The following is a 19,551-nucleotide window of genomic DNA, read 5'->3' as shown; positions in this document are numbered from 1 at the left end:
TAATCAGATTTAGAAAAATTTACAATCGATAATTATATATTCTTTTTTAAGTGTTCAAATATATGCATTTTTTATATAGATTAATTCATCTCTTTATTCTCTATATCAAAACATTGTATCAAATTGCGTATCGAAAAATAAATATTTTATTCACAAGATATTTTATATTTAATGTTACAATATAAAATAGAAAATAAAGTACAATTTTATAAACTATTGGTTTTTTACTGCTATTTTAATATTAAACAAAATAAATAAGGAAATCCAGGTATGTAAATATTATGTGAATATAAAATATAAAGAAACTTTAATATAGTATAAATTAATTATGTATAAAAAAACGCATCGATAAGAGAAATGCATATAAAAATGAAAATTTTGTTTTATACAGGAATACAGAAATTTAAATAAAAAATTAAAATAATACCAATAAGATTTGAAGTACTGGATGTGTGATTATATAAAGAATGTATGTGTAAAGAATATTAATTGAAAAATTAAATCGTATATACATTTATATATATTTCAATTTTAACTTATTTTCTTTTCATTATTGAAGAAGTTAAGTAAAATATACATCTTTACATTTAGAGAGAGAGAGAGAGAGAGAGAGAGAGAGAGAGGAGAGAGAGAGAGAGAGAGAGAGAGAGAGAGAGAGAGAGAGAGAGAGAGAGAGAGAGAGAGAATGTCAACTCTCATTAGCATTATTTTAATTTCTAATTTACACAACTGTAAATCTTTCTCACAGAAATTTCGTCTCACACATACGGAAAAAGTCAAGAGTTTGCCGTGAACGGAACGAAGTAAGCAAAAATAGTGATACGAGCAAAAATTCTAAATCAATTTTATTATGACGCACTCAACTATTTCATTTCTTATAGATTAACCGAACACAGCTTAGACACAAGCACATGATTTCGCGACGATATTAAATTTAGAGGCCGATTATTCAAGAAGCGAGATATGCAAAGCGATAATAAAGATTTAACAAAGAGAATTGACTCGCGATATTACACTGGTACACACGTTTTGCTTTGTCACTCATAATCACGGCACAATCACCTACCGACGAAATTTCTTAATCGTGAAGCAAACATGCGCATTAACTTATTTCCGAGAGTAGCGCAGGTGCCTCGATGCTGATAAGCGATACATAATTATACGTGCGTAAATCTAACGGAGTATGACATACTCAGTAACGTACAGGGGATATCTACTAGGAGAGCTTAAACGACAATGCATCATGAAAGCTCATTAACGGGACAAAGTAATCTCCTAAAATTTTTCTAGCTACAAAATTAATTATTGATTCTTAATATTATATATGTACTCTATAATACATTTTTTAATATAGTTGCAACTCGGTAATTTTTTATATAAAGACATATCTAAATATATAATACGTCCATATATGTTCATATTAGGTTTTTTTTTTTTTGTAAAATTTCCGTATGATATGAGAAAAATAATAATAATAAATAAATAAAAAATAATAATAATAATGAGAAAAATATAAAAAATAATTAGAAAGATAATTTTCAAAAGCGTAAATATGTTATTGTACACATTATATTATTGTATATATTTATATATGTTGTTTATATGAAAATTAGCATAAAATTAACATAAAATATATAAAATCATACGAAAGGCCAGAATTCACGAAATTACATTTTTATTTATACTTTATACGTTAAATACGAACATGAATAATGAAACAAATCGTTTAATATAAAGATACATAATTACATTTAGGTCTCTGTGTTTTAGATATCAATGAATGCGCGGTTGATAATGGTGGATGTACCGAAGTGTGTGAGAACACCGACGGCAGCTTCTTCTGCGCTTGCGACGGGGACGAAAAAGCCCTGTCATCCGACGGGAAATCCTGCGTAGGTATGTGCCTCCTTGACAAATCACTTTCCTCGCCTCGTTCATTTCATACAAGACGTACACTACCTCGTGGTACGATGATCGAACGCGACGGATGAAACACGATGTACAGGGTGTGCTCATTACGTTTCTCCCTTCGTCCCGCGAGTTTTCCAAGGGGGATTTCAGAGCGATCTTCTCTCGGGAGAAAAAAAGTCTCCTTTTGCCATAACTTTTTAACGTTTTCAATTACGTGTAACTTCGGCAAATTCTGAAGGCACGTGTTAACAGAGAGAGAGAGAGAGAGAGAGAGAGAGAGAGAGAGAGAGAGAGAGAGGGGGTTGCCGTACACCCGGTTAGTCGCGACGCATCCGCGAGGGTAGCATTATGCAAAACCGTCACGCAGGAGCGACTTCCACCAGGACGTGTCAGTCGCGATAGGTCCTTCCTCTCGCCGTCATTGGCATCTGTAATTCCTGTCTTATGTACATACATATCGTATTTGATAGCGTTGGAAGCGTCGCAGCTGATGTGGCTGACATAATACCGCGTCAATGTGGAGGGCTCCGCTTTGCAGAGAACGCGCGCGCGTACATAGATTACGCCCGGAGTCTGCGAGCTTTATGAGCCACGTATGAATGCTAGGCTCGTGTTGACGCTCATCATGCTGTTAGTTCAACACAGATTGCTCTTAATACGCGAATTCAATGGATACCTATTCACCGAATGAATACCGATGAATTCACCACAAAATTGTTTATTTTTGTTTATTGTGATAATAGTTTAATTAACCATTAAATGTTAATTGGAATAATATCTGCCAATCATCATAATTTGAAGCCGCCTTAAAGCTCTTAATGCGAAAACACATCGAATTGCAATTTAAAATGTACTTTTAAACGTACCATTTTTTTTTTCTGAATCGGTGATTTTTTTTGTTCGCGATTAGGGAACAACTTCTGTGTTACATTATTTGTGTTATAATAATCTTCGTATCTTCGTTTGTTTCCAGACATAAATAGTATCGCGTGTCTACCATTGAATTCGGTTGATCGCGGCTATTTAATATGTTCCCGATCAGCCACATCCAAGTTGTGGCGTGACAGACGAAAAGTGCCTAATCGACCTGGCACAAGATGCTTCCTGAAGTGCCCCCGTGGGTATCAGCTTCACGGTGAATACGAATTGACCTGCCGATCCGACGGCACCTGGGACGGACTGCAGGACGGAAAATGCGTCAGTAAGTATAAAAATCCATTTCTAAAAAAAAAGTGTTGATATCGAAGTTATTGTTATCGTTTTTTTCCGCGATGTCGATTGCGTTTACTTCGCGTGAGCGGCTGTTATCGCGAAAACTGTTTTGACAAATAGCGTGCGTCCGTAGTATCTAGTTTCTAAAAAAAGGACATATAATCAATGTAAATATCAGCTAAATTGTTAAAAATAATAATAACAACTTTTGTTAGTTCTCTCTTCTTTTTCCTTTCTTGATCTAACTTAGAAATATATCGATATTTGGATCTGAAAAGTACTTTAACATTGATAGACAATCAAATTTTCAACAAAAATGATATATCAATGAAAAACATGTAAATTTTATTAAGCCTTTCACTCTAAGACAAATACGAGATTTTTTTCAAATTAAGATCTGAAAATTTTTCTTGCAAGATACATATATATTGAGGGTTTTAAGATTTTTTTTATCAACTCGACGACTCTATAATATAAAAAACATTATCCTAATGATATTGCTCATCTAGAATTTCCAGGAAATTATCTATACCGAAAGATATATCTTCTTCACCTTTTTTATTAAAAAAGAGAGAAAGATATTTTTTCCTCGTTCTCGCGGTGTCGCCTGAAGAATTGGGGCGGGATAGCCAGCGGTAAGGTATCGCATTCTTTTTCTCTCGGCAGGATACAGCAAGCCCCGATTGGAGTGTCCGAAGGACGTCGTAGCCGAATTACCACCGGGTAGGGACGAGGCGTTCGTGACCTTCGATCAACCGGCAACAGATCTCGATTGGTTCCGATACGTGCGATCGAAGCCGTCCTGGGGTACGCGGCTCGAAGCCAATCTGGAGCCCGGCGTGCACGAGATTACATTTTACGCGCGACACCCGGTATCGAAGAAGCAGGCCAGCTGTGTATTACGCATTATCGTCAAAGGTAATTAATTTGCGCGGATGCATGTTAACGACGTATTACGCCTATAAGCCCTACTAACGATGATTCTCATTCGAGCGCACGTGATAATCACGGTCCCCTCTCTCTGGCAAGTAGAAATAGTAATTATTAATTCGTGTAATTACCCGGACTACGACCACCGTCCAACAACGCGATACAATGTTCTTGAAATTAATTATCATATTTCCCAGAATTTTAGCTAGAGCTATGTAAAGTACGATTATTCAAACGATTTTATTATACAATTTTTCAAATAAATAAATAATTTTCTATCTCTACAAAAGTCACCGCGAACGATTTGCGAACGAATGGCCGGCTTATATCCTAAATATTATTAACTCCGTGAAGATGTGATCGTTCACTTAGGGTCAGTTACTCCTCGGTAATCCACGGTACGCCTCCGCATTAATTAATCCGGATTATAGAGATTGCACTTTGCAGAAGGTAGTGGATAAACGTCTCTCTTGAATCTTGCGAAATGAATCTTGATTAATAACGGATAGAGATGGGAGATAACACGTAAGTCGGCTAATTCCATCGAAGGAACACATGTTAAATAAACTGCTGCGCGCAGAATGGAGAACCGTACGTCATTTAACCGTCGCGAAACTTCGTAGTTTCTCAACGATTAACAGCGCGAGATTGAAATATTCCCTTATCTTGTTTCCGTTCCGTTGGCCCACCGATGGACGATAATTTGGAATTTCGACGACGAGGCACACGCCTCGTCCGTTGTAAACATACGTCGGCAGAAGTTCGCGCGGAAAAGAGGAAAGTAACACGCGAGTTGGTAAATTGTTACCATCATCTTATAAACGAACGTCACCGTATCAAAAAGTTCTCGGCGTCGCTTCGCGTCCTGTTAATGCCAGGCGCCGAGATCCTTTAGATGCGTCTTAAGAATATTACGTCCTACCCCCGGACGTGCGCCAGCCCGGCCAACCCCCATCTACCCCCCCCCCCCCGTGACGCATCTTGTCGGAACGTGAGCAAAATACGCGCGGCAGCGCGGTTGCATCGCAAGTTAAGTCCTTATATGATTCTGAGTAAACCTACCTACCTCTCGTGACGGAAACTGGTAAATTATTACCGCCAGACATTTCCTGAAAAACTCGTCGCTTCCTTTGCCCGTCATCGATGTTATTCCAATTCGCATTTTGCATCGAGTAAAAAGTAACGCGTTAGAAAATTGCGAATAGAGAAATCCAACTTTCAAATGACGCGCATATATACGTCTGGTTGTATCTTTTTTTTTTTTTTTTTTTTTTCAATTTCGTAAGTAACTTTATAAATTTGCTAATGAAAAACGATGGAAACGATTGTTTATCTCTCCGATAATGAATCGTTTCAAATGATTTTGAAAACGTGCCGCATGCCGCTGTTTCGGTGCAAAGTTGGTTCCGCTTTAACCGGATGGCATCCGAGGACCGCGCTATTTGGCGCTCCGCGAATCTTAACACAACGCTTTCATTTGTGTGCCTAAAAGTAAGTTGACGAAACTAATTTAATGCAAACTCCGGAGCTACATCACTGACACTCAAGCCAACGAGTTTTCTCGAGGAAACGCCTGGCCTGGATTCCGCGCGCGCAACTTGACTCTCGCCGCTTCTTTACGTCGCGAATGTAACGAGCGGAGGACCCGGCGCATGAATAAGCTCCGCTAGACCAGGGGGTGTACAACGTAAAGGAGAAAATATCAAATTATATTCCCTTTCTCTTGCGCGAGAGCGTAATTCCACCCTCCCTATCCCCGCTCTCTCATTTATTTGTTCCCTCTGAACGTTCCCGAATGAAAAATATATTTACGGGGACACAGGAAAACTTAAATTAAGCTGGTTCCCCCTCCTCCCCCCCCCCTCCCCCCCTTCTCCCGCCTCTTGATTATGACTCCGACGTCACGTTGCGATAAATGAACCTCGCTTCTCGGACTTGTTCCACTTGGCCGTACTTCACTACGTTCGCGAAGTGCGCCAAGTCGCCGACGATTCATCATTTCGACGGCGGTGCGGAAATCGAACTTTCTGACACCGTCGTCGATTCGATTCGGCGCGAGGGAAAGACTTTTCTCACGGTCCGCAATTTCCTCGACGCGGCGCGGAGCGATAAAACAAGCGGCGGAGGATCCTCCGTTCAACTTCAATTTGCTAATCTCGAACTTCAGGTGGCGAGGCACCGAAAGTCAAAGACTGTCCGAGGGACATCGAGGTTGTCGGGCGAAACGGAACGGCGATCACGTGGACCGAGCCGACTTTCACGGATAACGTCAGGGTTACGAGGATCAGCAATAACGAGGTAAGGAGGATCGGAATAATTTGTTAACGAATTTGCCGCAAAAATGCGATACTCGAATTACGTCCCTTGAATACTACAGTACATAAAGTACAGTAACTATGCATGAATAATTATAATTGGCATCCCCGTGTACGCGTTCTATAAACTGATGTCTCTATAATTATCCGATAATATTAACATTATCAAATATGTTTGATTTCTACCTCGGATATCCGGACGCGTGGTGTCACGGACAAAAATTGGTTGATATTTCGATAATCGATGTTTATGCAAAAAGCTGTCATTCGGTATGTGCATTCGATACGCATTCCGGCGATATCTATCACGTTGCGCGAGTTTAATAATCGGCTGGATTGGACGGGAATCGGCGGAATCGTTAATATTTTACAAGCGTGAAAATGCCCATTATGCGATATTATCCGGCGTAACATATCGAGATTGCTATTTTATATAACGCGTGAAAATTCGCTGGTGGAAGTACGGGCACGATAAAATAAGGTTTCGATGAATGAACTATCGCGGATGTTGTTTGAACAACGGAAAACGCACGGCGCGATATGTCATTACAAATTTCTTTCACAGCCACGATAATCGCGGCACGCCGACTGACTGATTAATTAACACACTGATTCGAAATTAACGTGCGATATCGATATCGGAATGCATTGCATCCGTTGGCTTTAATTAGCTTGTTTGTCGACGCGCGTCAATTATTGACCGAATTGTACCCTGGGTTCACATCATTCCAAAATCGTACGCTTTTTGATTAATTATGGAAATTTTTGATGCGGTTGTTATATAGAGGAAAGAGAGAAAAGAAACGAACAAAGCCCGGTTCCGGAAAGCCGCGAGCGTAAAATTAGTTAAGCGTAATTTTTCGCTGCATGAGGGAAAGAGAGAGAGAGAGAGAGAGAGAGAGAGAGAGAGAGAGACGCGGATTTCGGGAATTTTTAAAAGCGAGATTTCCGGACTCGGCTCGTGCCAAAAATACTCGCACTAACTTACGCTCGAAAGGGTGATTTTCACTCGAGCTTTCCGATAGTCGGCGGCGAATTTCGCACGGGGGATTTCTCTTCTCTCTCTCTCTCTCCACTCTTTATCGTTGCGCGCCACCGCGATTTGTCGTCGGCGACAATATTTTTCCGTCTTACCTTGCCACAGAGTCCGGGTCGTCGCTTCGACATCGGCGGTCACAAAATCGAGTACGAGGCGAGCGACGAGGCCGGTTGGTCGAGCAAGTGCGTCTTCGCCGTGGTTCTTCGTCAGGAATAAACGGCCGAAGAAGTGCGAGGGGAAAGGATCAGGGAGAGCAAGAGAGAGAGAGAGAGAGAGAGAGAGAGAGAGAGAGAGAGAGAGAGAGAATGAGAAAGGGGGAGGGAAAAAGAGGCACGAACGGAAAGAAGAGAGAAGAAGCAGCGCGGAAGAATAACGATAAGGTAATATAAATGGAAATGCTAGGGGAATCGGGCACAGGCGTTCCTTATGTAGGCCCCGTAATGGATTCCGTTTTGTCCGACAGGTTACACGCGGGAAAAGAGAGAACGAGAAAGAAAAACGGATGCTCTTTCGCACGCACCCGTGAACTCCCCTACTCGTCCCTCTTTCCCCTCGACATAGTCGCGATAGCCGTGAACAATGAAATTTCAGAACAGGAACGGAAGTACGTAACGATTAGCCATTAGATTTATCGAGCGATCGAGCACTCCTGTCGACTGCCACCACTTTTGATAGAATAACGTGAACGAAAAACTCGTATAGTGTTATGTACGACGTTACATTGTAAGAAGCGACGATCATTATTTTACACGGAGGACGGGGGTAGGTGGGACTTTGATTTCTCTCGAATGGAAATGCACGAGCCTCGATGAAAAATATTGTATAAAATAAATATTGTCACACTCGCGCATACCGCGTTAATGTTAAAAATCCATAAAATTTACATCTAATTTATTTACCTCTAATTCACTTACTCTCTAATTTACGTAAAACTAAACTTTCGATCTTTCATCGACGGCTGTATCACGGCGACGCGTCGTTCCTACTTTGTCCTCCCAATTGTTATATTGATACAATTCTTATCGAGAAAAGAAAGGTGCCAACTATCTGTATAACTAATTCTGCATAGGCGAGTGCGAATTCATCGACTTACATTGTACGTTAAACAAGTATTAACGGGCATTCGTTCATTACGTCATCGCGTCGCGAGCGAACTCTCGATGAACTTCCGTACGATATAACATTTCCTTGTAACGATATTCTGTGGCTCAATTAACATGGCTGTCTCGTATACGAGGTGTACTCGCCATCGAGTTTCCTATCCGCAACAAGATTCTCACCTAGAATGTGTGTATTCTACTGACTGAGTCTTTAGCCAAAAAAAAAAAAAAAAAGAGAGAATCGATACATCAAAATCACGTGGATTCTTATATTCTGTGCGAACTGACAGAATTTATGACAGAATTTGGCATAGTGTTAAGTTGTATGAGCCATCGCGGTTTAAGGCTAATATATATAAAAATAATATTGATAGAGAGAGAGAGAGAGAGAGAGAGAGAGAGAGAGAGAGAAACGTAACTTCATCGATGCTTAGTCTCGAAATTGTGAACTTTTAAAATGTCTTAACCATCGAGATATATGTAAATGAGAAAAGCAAATACAACGTGATATTTATTATTTACTCTTCTGTTACACAACCTAGCTTGATATTGGTTCTGATTTATTGATTGTCTCGCAACGTTTCTCGCTTCCCGTGTGAAATAATTGGAATTGATTGACAATGATTTTTGGTGCGATTATTGACATATACATTTTCTTTAAACTTTAATTTACTACTGCAAAAATAGTCTCAAAGTCTCTCCTTCTCTTCGTTTGTTTTGCAAAAATTATTTCTCTCGTTAGAAATTATGCTCTCCCCCATTCCCTCTCCTTTTCCGCTTTATATTAAATAATGAATAACAAATTCTCGAGGTGCGGCAAATGAAAAGTAATCCCACGAAGTACGGTTGCGAAAGGTCTGTTTACAGAGTTGGTGCAACGAATAATTAACTGCCGTCTAATTACAACGTTCCGTCACAAGCGAGACGTGCATTTCCAACGGAAATCCCACCTTCTTAAAGCGTCCTAATTACGAGACTGTCATCGTCCTTCTTTCATCGTAAATGATTGTTGATTTATGTCCGAAACCATGAGATGAAACGTATGTTTTTGCGACCCCCTCGTTAATCGCGCATTCGCAAATCAACAATCGTCCGCGTTTGCGTCATCTATTAATTAATGACGCTCGTTATGCAAATTGGTAACAATGGCGCGTTTAATAATCGCGGTTTTGCATTCTGTTAAACGACGAAATATAAATATGGTGCAAATATAACGCAAAGGAGCGAGAGAGAGAGAGAGAGAGAGAGAGAGAGAGAGAGAGAGATGGACTACTGTCAAATGAGTTTAGATCAAACGAATGTAACTTTGTGCCGCGTGCATTTAACAGGAAAAAAAAATATTTTTATTTTGTGCAGCTAATTTCTTGGCGTCTTTTCTTGGCGATTGATTTCTCGTCGGATTCGGCCGGTCTCAAAACTTCTTTGTACATAACCGTGTTTTTATATAGAATTATAATATACGTAGAATTTAAGAAATCTATATATATCTCTATCAGATTCCGGCACAAAATTACCCTCGCCAGGATGCAATTCAACCCCAATTCTGTGGTAGCGCGAAGACAGATAGATATATTTCGTTTATTATTTATTAATATTCCTCTATCGTCACTCGCATATCATTGTTACGATAACGATCGATTGTCATCGTACAACATATTAATATAGATGTATAAAATTTATGTATTATAAATATACGTGTATACATACACATGTACGTATGTATATTACAAAAATCGTTAAACGATCTGTGCGAACCGTCGCGACTCGGTGCTAGTCGATCGTAAACATATATATTGTTACTGCTGTTGTGCACCAAAATTACATAATTTTATTGACATCCTCTATTAAAAAATCGTACACGCGCCGCGTCGGTTCGCGCGGATTCCTCTTATTTTATATCTTTCTATTCTTAAAAGGCATAACCGACGATGGCAGTTTTATTTCATTGCTGACCTACTTGGCTACGCTACTAACGTAACGTCCATCAAGGCGTGAGTGGCTCCAAAGTATTTTAAGAAATTTCGTGAAATTTTTAGGAAATCGCGGCAAGCACGTATATACTACGATTACGGCATCCTTTTCATGGAACAACATTTACCTCTCTTATCTAAGAAAATATTCCCCCTTGTGAAAAAAATATTCGACGGATGGATATTATTTCGTCGTTCGCGAAACGAGGAAATAATATCGTGCGCGAGTATGTAGAAACGTATGTAGAAAACAGAAACCATACGAAACACCGTATTCCCACCATTTTCCCACCGGCCACGGCTTTCCGGCGAAGTTAATTACAGCGATCGCTCTTCATACCAGTTTGTGGGTACGCGCAGGTGCTCGTAGCGCCGATTTACGCGTTACAGTTTTTTTTTCCTCCGGGGGGGCTTGGCGGTTAACCAGCCAGTTAGCTTACAACGTTCGCCCGTTACATGTTGTTTTCGAGCCCTTACACGCAACATTCGTGCCGCGGCGGCAATATCCTAGTCTCGACGCGGCCCGCGCCGTAATGAGTCGGTGGCGAAACTACGTGATCAGTCCTCGTGACGTGTTGCTGATATTGCCGCAGCGGCAGCTGCCGCTCTCGCGCCCGCCAAAGAGGGTATTGTTGTCGGCTCGGGCGTCGATCTGAAAACACATTCCTCTCGTTATCGACGTTGGCGTTACCGAAACACGTGAAAAAAATCGACGATGGGAGATATTGTTTTCAAGTCGAAGGAAGAAACGATCTCCGCATCTCAATAATAAATACTTAATGTTTTCTAAATGTTGTCTAACAGGTAAGAGAAGATAAGGTATTAACACTTTTGAAATTTCTATAAAAATTTAATAAAATGAATAAAAAGTAAAATTAGCATTTCTAACCAAAAAATTTAAACAGAAAGATATTTATTTTTTATTTTTTATTTTTATTTTGATAGCTTCACGGCTCATAAGGTATTGTTGTCGGGCATCGATTTGAAAACACATTCTTCTCGTTATCGAAGTATTACCAAAACACGTGAGAAAATCGACGTGGAAAATATTATTTTCAAGTCGAAGGAAGGAACGATCTTCGCATCTCAATGATAAATACTTAATGTTTTCTAAATGTTGTCTAACAGGTAAGAGAAGATAAGGTATTAACACTTTTGAAATTTCTATAAAAATTTAATAAAATGAATAAAAAGTAAAATTAGCATTTCTAACCAAAAAATTTAAACAGAAAGATATTTATTTTTTATTTTTTATTTTTATTTTGATAGCTTCACGGCTCATAAGGTATTGTTGTCGGGCATCGTTTTGAAAACACATTCTTCTCGTTATCGAAGTATTACCAAACACGTAAGAAAATCGACGTGAGAGATATTATTTTCAAGTTGAAGGAAGGAACGATGTCCGCATCTCAATGATAAATACTTAATGTTTCCTAAATGTTATCTAATATGAAGAGAAGGTAAGGTATTAATACTTTTGAAATTTCTGTCAAAATTTAATAAAATAGATAAAAAGTAAAATTAGCATTTCTAACCAAAAAATTTAAACAGAAAGATATTTATTTTTTATTTTTTGAAAAAAATAAAAGAACTGAAGATATCAAAATTAAGTGAAGATAATTTTGATAGCTTCACGGCTCATAATTAGAGGACTTTTGCATGGAGATTTAAATATCATTTGACATCATGTGTTTATGAAGCGCATCGAAGATTTTGATTATCGCTGTAATCACTGCGTCTTAACTGATGTAAGCTTTTAAATAAATGGGTCAGATATAGTCGCTGTCCGATGTCATAAGCAGGGCCATTTGGAACGCAGGCGCCATGAAGTCATTGCTTGAAAAAGCGACGGGAGAATAGAAAGGGAGAGTAAAAGTAGCAAACAAAAACTTTTCAAGTACCGTGGACGTATACTGTCGTTAATCATATGAAGTCAATCTATGTCAGATTAGCAAGATTGATTAGGTACACTGAAAGCCTGATGCATCAAAGGGTACGGAAGGGGATTAAAGTATATTACGTCGATGTTCCATGCTACTTCGACGCTTTTGACAACGTTGTAACAGCAGCTTCCACTATCAAGATTTCACGATAAAATCACATATAGAGCTTTACGTTCGCGCGTGAAATCTTGACAGAAATAAAATAGTTTTCGATAAACAGATTTAAAAGAAGAAATTGATAATTACGATAAAGTGGAAGACTCCAATTTCCTAATTATCATTATAGTCATTATTGTTATTGATTGTAGCCACGAGAAGAAAATGTACAAAAGCGAAAGATAACTCGGCTTCATTCTCGGTAAGTGACTATCATCATCACGGAAATCGGCGCGTTAATGGTTGCATCTTCTTTTTTTCCTTTTCGTCTTATTAACGAGTGACGGCGCTTAAACGTCTAAGAAATTGCATCGGGGGGCGTATGTAAATCATCCTAGCAACATCAAGGAATGAAAAGGGAACTACTACTACTATGTTCGAGCTGTGTTCATTATCTACTTTGTATCGCACTTAGCAGCCGTCCATTGTTATGATGTAGACGTTGGCTCTTGTTGTAAATTGCACTAGTAAATGAACCGAATATATTTATCAATGTGCAAAGTTGCACATAGTTAGCATATACCCATCCACCCACCCACTCACTCACCCACCCACCCACCCATCCACCCACCCACCCACACACACACACACACACACACACACACACACACACGTACACACACACACACACACACACACACACACATACAAAAATAATAAATTATAGTAAAGCAATATTATTACATTATATATCATTAAAAGAAATTTAAATAAATCTGAGAATATCAATTAAATCATAAAATTATCGACAGTAAACATGTTGAAGCATGCAAGTTTTCTTTGCGACCGCAAAGAAAACTTGCATGCTTCAACATGACTGACTGAATTTTCTGTCGAATTTCAATGACTTTAGACGAAATCAATGTTCCATGTTATTTTCGATTTAACGTTTGTTATTATTACAGTACACACAATTTGGCGATAATAAATAATAAACGCCAGCAGAAATATAAACATCGATCGCGATTTTATCTGTTTGCTCGCTAATTATTTCGTTTTGCTGCGTTTTATTTCGCCCCCCTTCCCCCCCCCCCCCCACCGTTTCGATTTAAACGAATTTACATTTGAAAATTCATTACAACCGGCTTTAGCGTGCACCGACTCGTAACGTTGCAAATCGTTTTGCAACAAAGATACTAATTACGTTAAAACGCGAAATGTAAATGTTAACACTGATATTGACGAAATATATATTTTCACACAACACTTTCCATACTCGGGCACGACTGTTTGCACAACAATTCCGGATTTCTTTCGATTCTCTCCAGCACGGTTTGTAATTCCCGAATCTCCTCCGGTGACAGAGGTGTTCCCTGCTCCGACAGAATGGATATGGCGTCGGAGAGGCTCAAAGACGCCAGCGCGACGCCGTCTTTATCGCCGTGATCTAAGAGGCCCTGCTTCAACATCCTAATATATCTCTTTAAAGCGGAATTCATTACGAGTCCTATTTTGGAATCGTGTCGCGGAAGTCGCAATTCCTCGTCGGCATCGTGTCTCGCGATATCACCCGTTTCTTTTCTCTCAACAACGTTAGCACACTCGCGCGGGGTGAGAAGTGACGAAGATTTCGACGAAGATCCATCGTATCTCATTTTGCCAACCGCGTCGTCGTTTGATCGAGTATTCAATTTCGTGCCGTTTGATCCGCTTTTCGTTTCGGAATTTGCATCTCGTCGCGCCGGATACGAAGCCGCGGCGGGTCCGTGGCTCTTGGGAAAATTGTTCGTGTTGGCAGCGTGTTTCGCGTGAGGATAATTTCGTATAATTTTCGATCGGACGACGCCGTTGACGCGGTTGGATTCCACATCGTTTCTCGTCGTCGCCGCTTTTGCGATTTCCGCTTGAATCGTCTCCGTATTCCGTCCCGGATCGATCCGGAGTATAAGCTCCGCGAGTTTTTCCCCGTCGAGGATCGCGGATTTATCGTCGGTATCGTCGGCCGAGTTTAACATCTCGGCGGATAATTCAATCTGCGGGCTCAGCGACGCGCCTTTCGAGAGATTCTCCGCGCTTCTTAATCGTCGCCTGCCGTCGCGATTTAATTTCGCCAAATTCTTCTGCCGATATCGCACGAGCGGCGGCTCGGGGCCGGCTCTCGGCGTATTATTCCCGAATCCGGGCTTCCCTCTCGCACCGTCGCTCGTTATTAATTCCGGCTCCTTTGTCGCCGAAGTTTCACTCGCTGCAGCTGCAGCTGCATCGGCGGAGAGTGCGGCTTGGTGGGGTGAGCAGCTTCCCCGGTGAACCCGCGTTCGAGCGGGTTCCGGCGAGGACAAAAACGACAAAGCGACATTGTCGGAGATCGCCGTTCCGCTCGCGGACATTCTCTCCCCGCAGGGCGACTCGGCAGTCTTCAAAGTTCGTCCCTCTTCGTTATCTTTCATGGCGATGTTACCGACTTCCTTTGACCTGTCGTCTCGCTGTCGACGCGGTTGCGTCGCGAGATGGATTTTCCCTTCGCGTTGTCGTCCGACCGATGTCCCGATAAATTCCTTTTCCCGCGACGTGACAAGAGTCGCCGCTCTTTCTCCAGATAACACTGAATTATGGCTTGATACCGTCGAGGATTCTCTCGACCGTCCTCGGGACGAAACTGACAATTTCCGCCGCTTCTGCGGATCACTCGCGCGCGCTGACATCGGTCTCGCGACCCTCGCGACGGAAGTTTCCGCAATACTTCGTCCATACTTTCTGTTGAAAGAAGTGCTTTGGTTTCCCGACAGCCAAGGAGGACGCGACGACAGCCGGCTCCTGGGACTGATGGACGATTCGCGCGAATAGCACGATACTTGGTCGTCCTGGCGCTTACTGGAATCGCTGCGGATGCTGGCAATCTCGCTGGAGCTCATCGAAATAAAAGTCGACCTCCCTCCCGTCCGCTCCGTCTTCCTTCCTCCCGCGTGACGTTTGTTCGACGACGGGAGCACCGTGGGCGGATAATCCTCCAATTTTTTCTTGGATTCGCGTGAACAGCCCGTATTCGTTCTCGAAGTTTCCGTTGCTCGCCGTCTCTCCGACATGGCGACATCGCGTGATAGGGAGAAGCCCTTCGATGCACTTCCGGCACTCGCCGGTCGATCGTTCCTCGTCCACGAGGATACTTTCGTCGTGGTGGGATCGACGAATCGCGAACAGTCTTTTTCCACGTTATGTCTGGATGTCTCTTTATCAGCGTCATATTTACGAGATTGCCCTGACCTCTGGCTGATCGGAGTCGATTTTCTCAAAATGGGTAAATCGGGTACTCCCGATTTCGAATCCCGATCGTACATCGTAATCGCGGAAACGTTATTCGATGACATTTGAACGACGCACAGATTCTCGTTATCGTCTATGCAAGACAGTTTTTTGCCGTCATCATTTCCCGAATGATGATTTCTGCTGCTCTCAGTATCGAGCAACTGCCGATCGGAAATCGTTTCCGTTTCCTTCTCGCTGGTCCGCGGTCTTCTCGTGCCTTTCAACAAAAAATGATCCAGCGGATGAGGATGCTCGACGTTTTTCTGATTTACTCCTTCGGCAACGTTGTAGTACTCCTCGACGAAGTCGAAAAGGCTGTGATTGTATTGATCGTTCAATCGCACGCCGATTACCGAGTCGGCCGAATTCAAATGCAGCGAATTCAAAATCACGTCGGCCGGCGGCTGAAAATCATCGTACTGCTTCCTCAGAGTCGTCTCGACGAGCTTGTGACGGTAGGCTTTGTAATCGAGATCCGATATGTCGATTATCGGATGCGGCGAGTCCGCGAGGAACGAGGGGCAAGGATTCGACGACGAACGTACGTTTCGTACTTTCGATTCGCGACTTCCAATCTTCCCCTCGACTCGAACTCCGCGTCGACTCGAACTGTTCAGGACACCGCCGTTGCTCGATAGAGTCGGCGTGGAATTGATCTTGCGAACGGACTCTGGATGCAAATAGGAACTTGACGTGGAGTCGACCACTTCGATTGGAGCCGGATAGTGTATCACTAACGATCGATTGGCACGACTATGCGAGGACGAAACTGCTTTCGTGAGAATTCTCAGCGGCTTGTCCTGTACGTAACGTGATATCAAAAAATCAGGAAAAATAATAATAAACATATAATAATAATATATAATAAATGATAATAAATAAGAATAATAAAGTAATAAACGTATAATAAAAACGTAACGTATGGTATTAAAAATAAAGAAAAATAATAATAAATGTATAACGATGAATAGGAAATAATCATAATAAATATACAATAATATAATAATAAAGAGAAGTAAATAAATCAGAAAAGTTTGCGGAAAGTTTAAGCCGTATCGTGGCAGTCCGTTTGACACGTGACACGTTAAATTTTTCCTTTAGAAGAGGAAAGAAATTTTTCGACAAACTACTTTAACACTATTCCGAATCCTTTTCATAATTGTATACGCTGCTATAGAGGAAATATAAGAATGGTAAAAGAATTTTCTCACTTTGGGCTTCTGACTTTGTAATGTAGTACGCAGCTATAGCGGTACATTATATAGCCGTCAATGAAATTGGTATCGCGGTATCGCGGTAACGCGGTGTGCTTTGCGCGCTGTGCCCCTCTATTGTGTTATAAACGCGGGTGTTATATCACGGCGAAAGAAATTGGAAAATTTACAGTCCAGCGCGGTGCTTCCGTTCGAACACCGCGGAAGTGTTATCGATGCGCACTCGTGTTTTAAAAACGCGTTCCCGCGAACGCGCGTTTTCGAGATAACGCGTCGGACAACGCCACTATGTCATGCAAATAAAAGTGGAGCGCAAAACCACCCCTTGTGTGGTCCTTGTTTATCAAAGGAAAGCCGAATGGCACGGATTAAAAAAAAAAAAAAAAAAAAAAAAAAACAAAAAAACCGTTACACCGTTTGTCGCACGTCGTTTCTAGCCACGCGCATCTCGATAAGAGAGGTATTCACGTAACGTTTTCACCCTCCTCTCGGATGTCCGCGGGCGGGGTGCAAGACAATTTATCGAGGGCACGTACGAGAAAGAGGTAAACGCGCACGATCAGCGGCGCCGCTAACAAGATCGTCAGGGCTAAAACGAAGGCGCTCTCGGCCACGAAAGGGGGTGTCGATCGCAAGGTTAAGACGAGCTTTCCCGGTGCCAGCACATTGAACATCTTGATCGTCTGTTTCCTTGATCCCCCGTCGTAATTGCAAAAGACGCCCTCGTTGTCTCTCGCACGTCGTTTCACTTTAAACTGCCGATCGCAAGATTATAATTCTGGCTGGTCGATGTCGCTGTCGAGACCGCTGGCTGTCATCAGCGGTGTCTTCCATAATGGAACACCATCGTAAGTATCGACACTCTCCGTCTCGCTTCGCTTTCTTCTTCTCCTTTTTTTTTTTTTTTTTATTTTTTTATTTCCTTTTCTTCTCGATTTCCTTTTCTCTCGCGGCACCATTCGGGTCGTCTGGCCAATAGTTATTTTTTTTTTTATCGAATTATCGATTACAGCTCACGTTACGATGTATACATACGTTTCAACCATCATATTCGTTTTCATGTTATTTATCATCTCATATACAGTTTTATACATATGAATAGCGATATATATTTTAAATTCGTCGCATATATCCTCTTGTACTCTTGTCACATATATTCTCATTTAAAATAAGGCTCCTTATCCATTTTCCTTAAATCTTTTCAGCAACATACATAATTTAGATTATTAGCTTTCAAAACAGATTTCTATTTATAGCCTTACATACATGCATCTTTACATTATACATACAAGTGTATTACACAAAATTATAAATGGAATTTTGCGAATGTCGTAAGTCGTTTAAATTGATCATTTATCGAAATGATATAAATAATTTAATTTAATAGATAAAAATAATTTAAATAAAATTATTTAATAGAAATAAAATTTTATTTAATAGAAATTTTATTTAATAAAATTTAAATAAAATTTTATTTAATAGATATTAATTTAAAGAAATATTATCTATTTGCTTTAACGATCGTCCCTTCCATTTGAAATATCGTATTTTCTGGGTTGTAACACGTACGAACACTTACAATCGTCGGTATTGTATGCCCTGGCGATGTCTGGAGGATTCGGAGTCTGTCGAATAGGTGGAAGTTGGCGATAAGGAGCCTCAATGCCTCGGTAACCGTTGTGCCGATGTTCCGGATGTCGCTGATAAGCCCCCGAGAAGATTCTGGTGTATCTTAAGTAACAACCGCTCGGTATTTGCCACTGCAAAGTCGAATTAAGATACTTCCCTGGAATCTCATCGACCTCGCGTGTAATTGCAAGCACTCTTGCTCTACTCACCCCGTAAGAGGAGCTCGCCGGCAAGGGCTGGGGTGGTCTGCCGGGGCACATCAACATCCTTCTTCTGTAGAATCTCGGCTAAACGAGGAGATAAGTGCACTCTTAACCTCCCCTCCTTCCTTCCCCACATGAATTTCTCTCTGTGGCGCTTTAATCTACGACTATGTCCTCGAAAAAGGATCCTTTCTGCGAAACTCGCACGCGACGGAACCGATTCTCTTTAAACGGCTCATACCATAAAGGATACTTAATACCCCCGACATTTTTGTCAGGTTGAAAAGTCATTATACGAGTATCGTTTACGAGCGAAAACCGGGTAAGATGCTTGTCTCGCGACTATTTCAAACGAAACAGGGTAGATTGGGTAAAATAAAGAAAAACGGAATAAAAAGAAGAAAGATAAAGATCAATACAACGTGACCGACGTAACGTATTCCGACGTAAAATGACATTGATTCCTTTGTGAACTCACCTCAGAGCTGTGACCGTTCTCGGATTCTGCAAACACACGGAGCGTTTGAGTATTTCTCTCCGTACCGATAATTACATTATACATTTATGAAAGAGAAATGCGAGGGGCGATATTTCACATTTCGAAGGGAATTCGCGGCGTCGCGTCGCGACGCCGCTCGCGACGGCCGCTCCTCGCCGCGAAGCCCTTCGTCGCCCCTCCCCCCCCC

General features: G+C 41.2%; 3 protein-coding genes across 14 annotated transcripts in view; 1 reads left to right on the top strand and 2 right to left on the bottom strand.

Moving 5' to 3' along the window:
* LOC105426643 (uncharacterized) overlaps window positions 1–19,551 on the top strand; it is a 47,717-nt gene that overhangs the window by 15,724 nt on the left and 12,442 nt on the right. For 4 of the 6 annotated variants that reach the window (XM_089070383.1, XM_089070384.1, XM_089070385.1 and 1 more), the window contains exons 8-12: window positions 1,771–1,896; window positions 2,885–3,112; window positions 3,790–4,041; window positions 6,221–6,351; window positions 7,513–10,240. In XM_089070383.1, coding sequence (XP_088926509.1) covers window positions 1,771–1,896; window positions 2,885–3,112; window positions 3,790–4,041; window positions 6,221–6,351; window positions 7,513–7,623 — 848 coding nt within the window. In that variant the 3' untranslated portion in view covers window positions 7,624–10,240. Of the gene's footprint in view, window positions 1–1,770; window positions 1,897–2,884; window positions 3,113–3,789; window positions 4,042–6,220; window positions 6,352–7,512; window positions 10,241–19,551 lie in introns of those variants that run through there. The other 2 variants (XR_016137874.1, XM_089070387.1) reach the window with 2 other exon arrangements.
* LOC105426688 (uncharacterized) overlaps window positions 10,078–19,551 on the bottom strand; it is a 49,614-nt gene continuing 40,140 nt past the window's right edge. For 4 of the 7 annotated variants that reach the window (XM_089070376.1, XM_089070374.1, XM_089070375.1 and 1 more), the window contains exons 20-22: window positions 19,344–19,369; window positions 18,613–18,949; window positions 10,078–11,129 (exon numbers count right to left, since the gene is read on the bottom strand). In XM_089070376.1, the coding sequence (XP_088926502.1) occupies window positions 10,951–11,129; window positions 18,613–18,949; window positions 19,344–19,369 (542 nt within the window). In that variant the 3' untranslated portion in view covers window positions 10,078–10,950. Of the gene's footprint in view, window positions 11,130–18,612; window positions 18,950–19,343; window positions 19,370–19,551 lie in introns of those variants that run through there. The other 3 variants (XM_089070378.1, XR_016137873.1, XM_089070379.1) reach the window with 3 other exon arrangements.
* On the bottom strand, window positions 13,619–17,707 carry LOC148937908 (uncharacterized). Its single transcript, XM_089070541.1, has 2 exons — window positions 17,570–17,707; window positions 13,619–16,619 (listed from the first exon to the last, which is right to left on the bottom strand). The coding sequence occupies exons 1-2, from the start codon at window positions 17,705–17,707 to the stop codon at window positions 13,773–13,775; spliced, it is 2,985 nt and encodes a 994-aa protein (XP_088926667.1). The 3' UTR covers window positions 13,619–13,772.

The sequence above is a fragment of the Pogonomyrmex barbatus genome, unplaced genomic scaffold (genome assembly GCF_055798465.1).
Source record: "Pogonomyrmex barbatus isolate J1 unplaced genomic scaffold, ASM5579846v1 scaffold10, whole genome shotgun sequence".
Taxonomy (NCBI): domain Eukaryota; kingdom Metazoa; phylum Arthropoda; class Insecta; order Hymenoptera; family Formicidae; genus Pogonomyrmex; species Pogonomyrmex barbatus.
The sequence above is the reverse complement of the archived record's forward strand: the minus strand, read 5'-3'. Positions and strand labels throughout refer to the sequence as shown.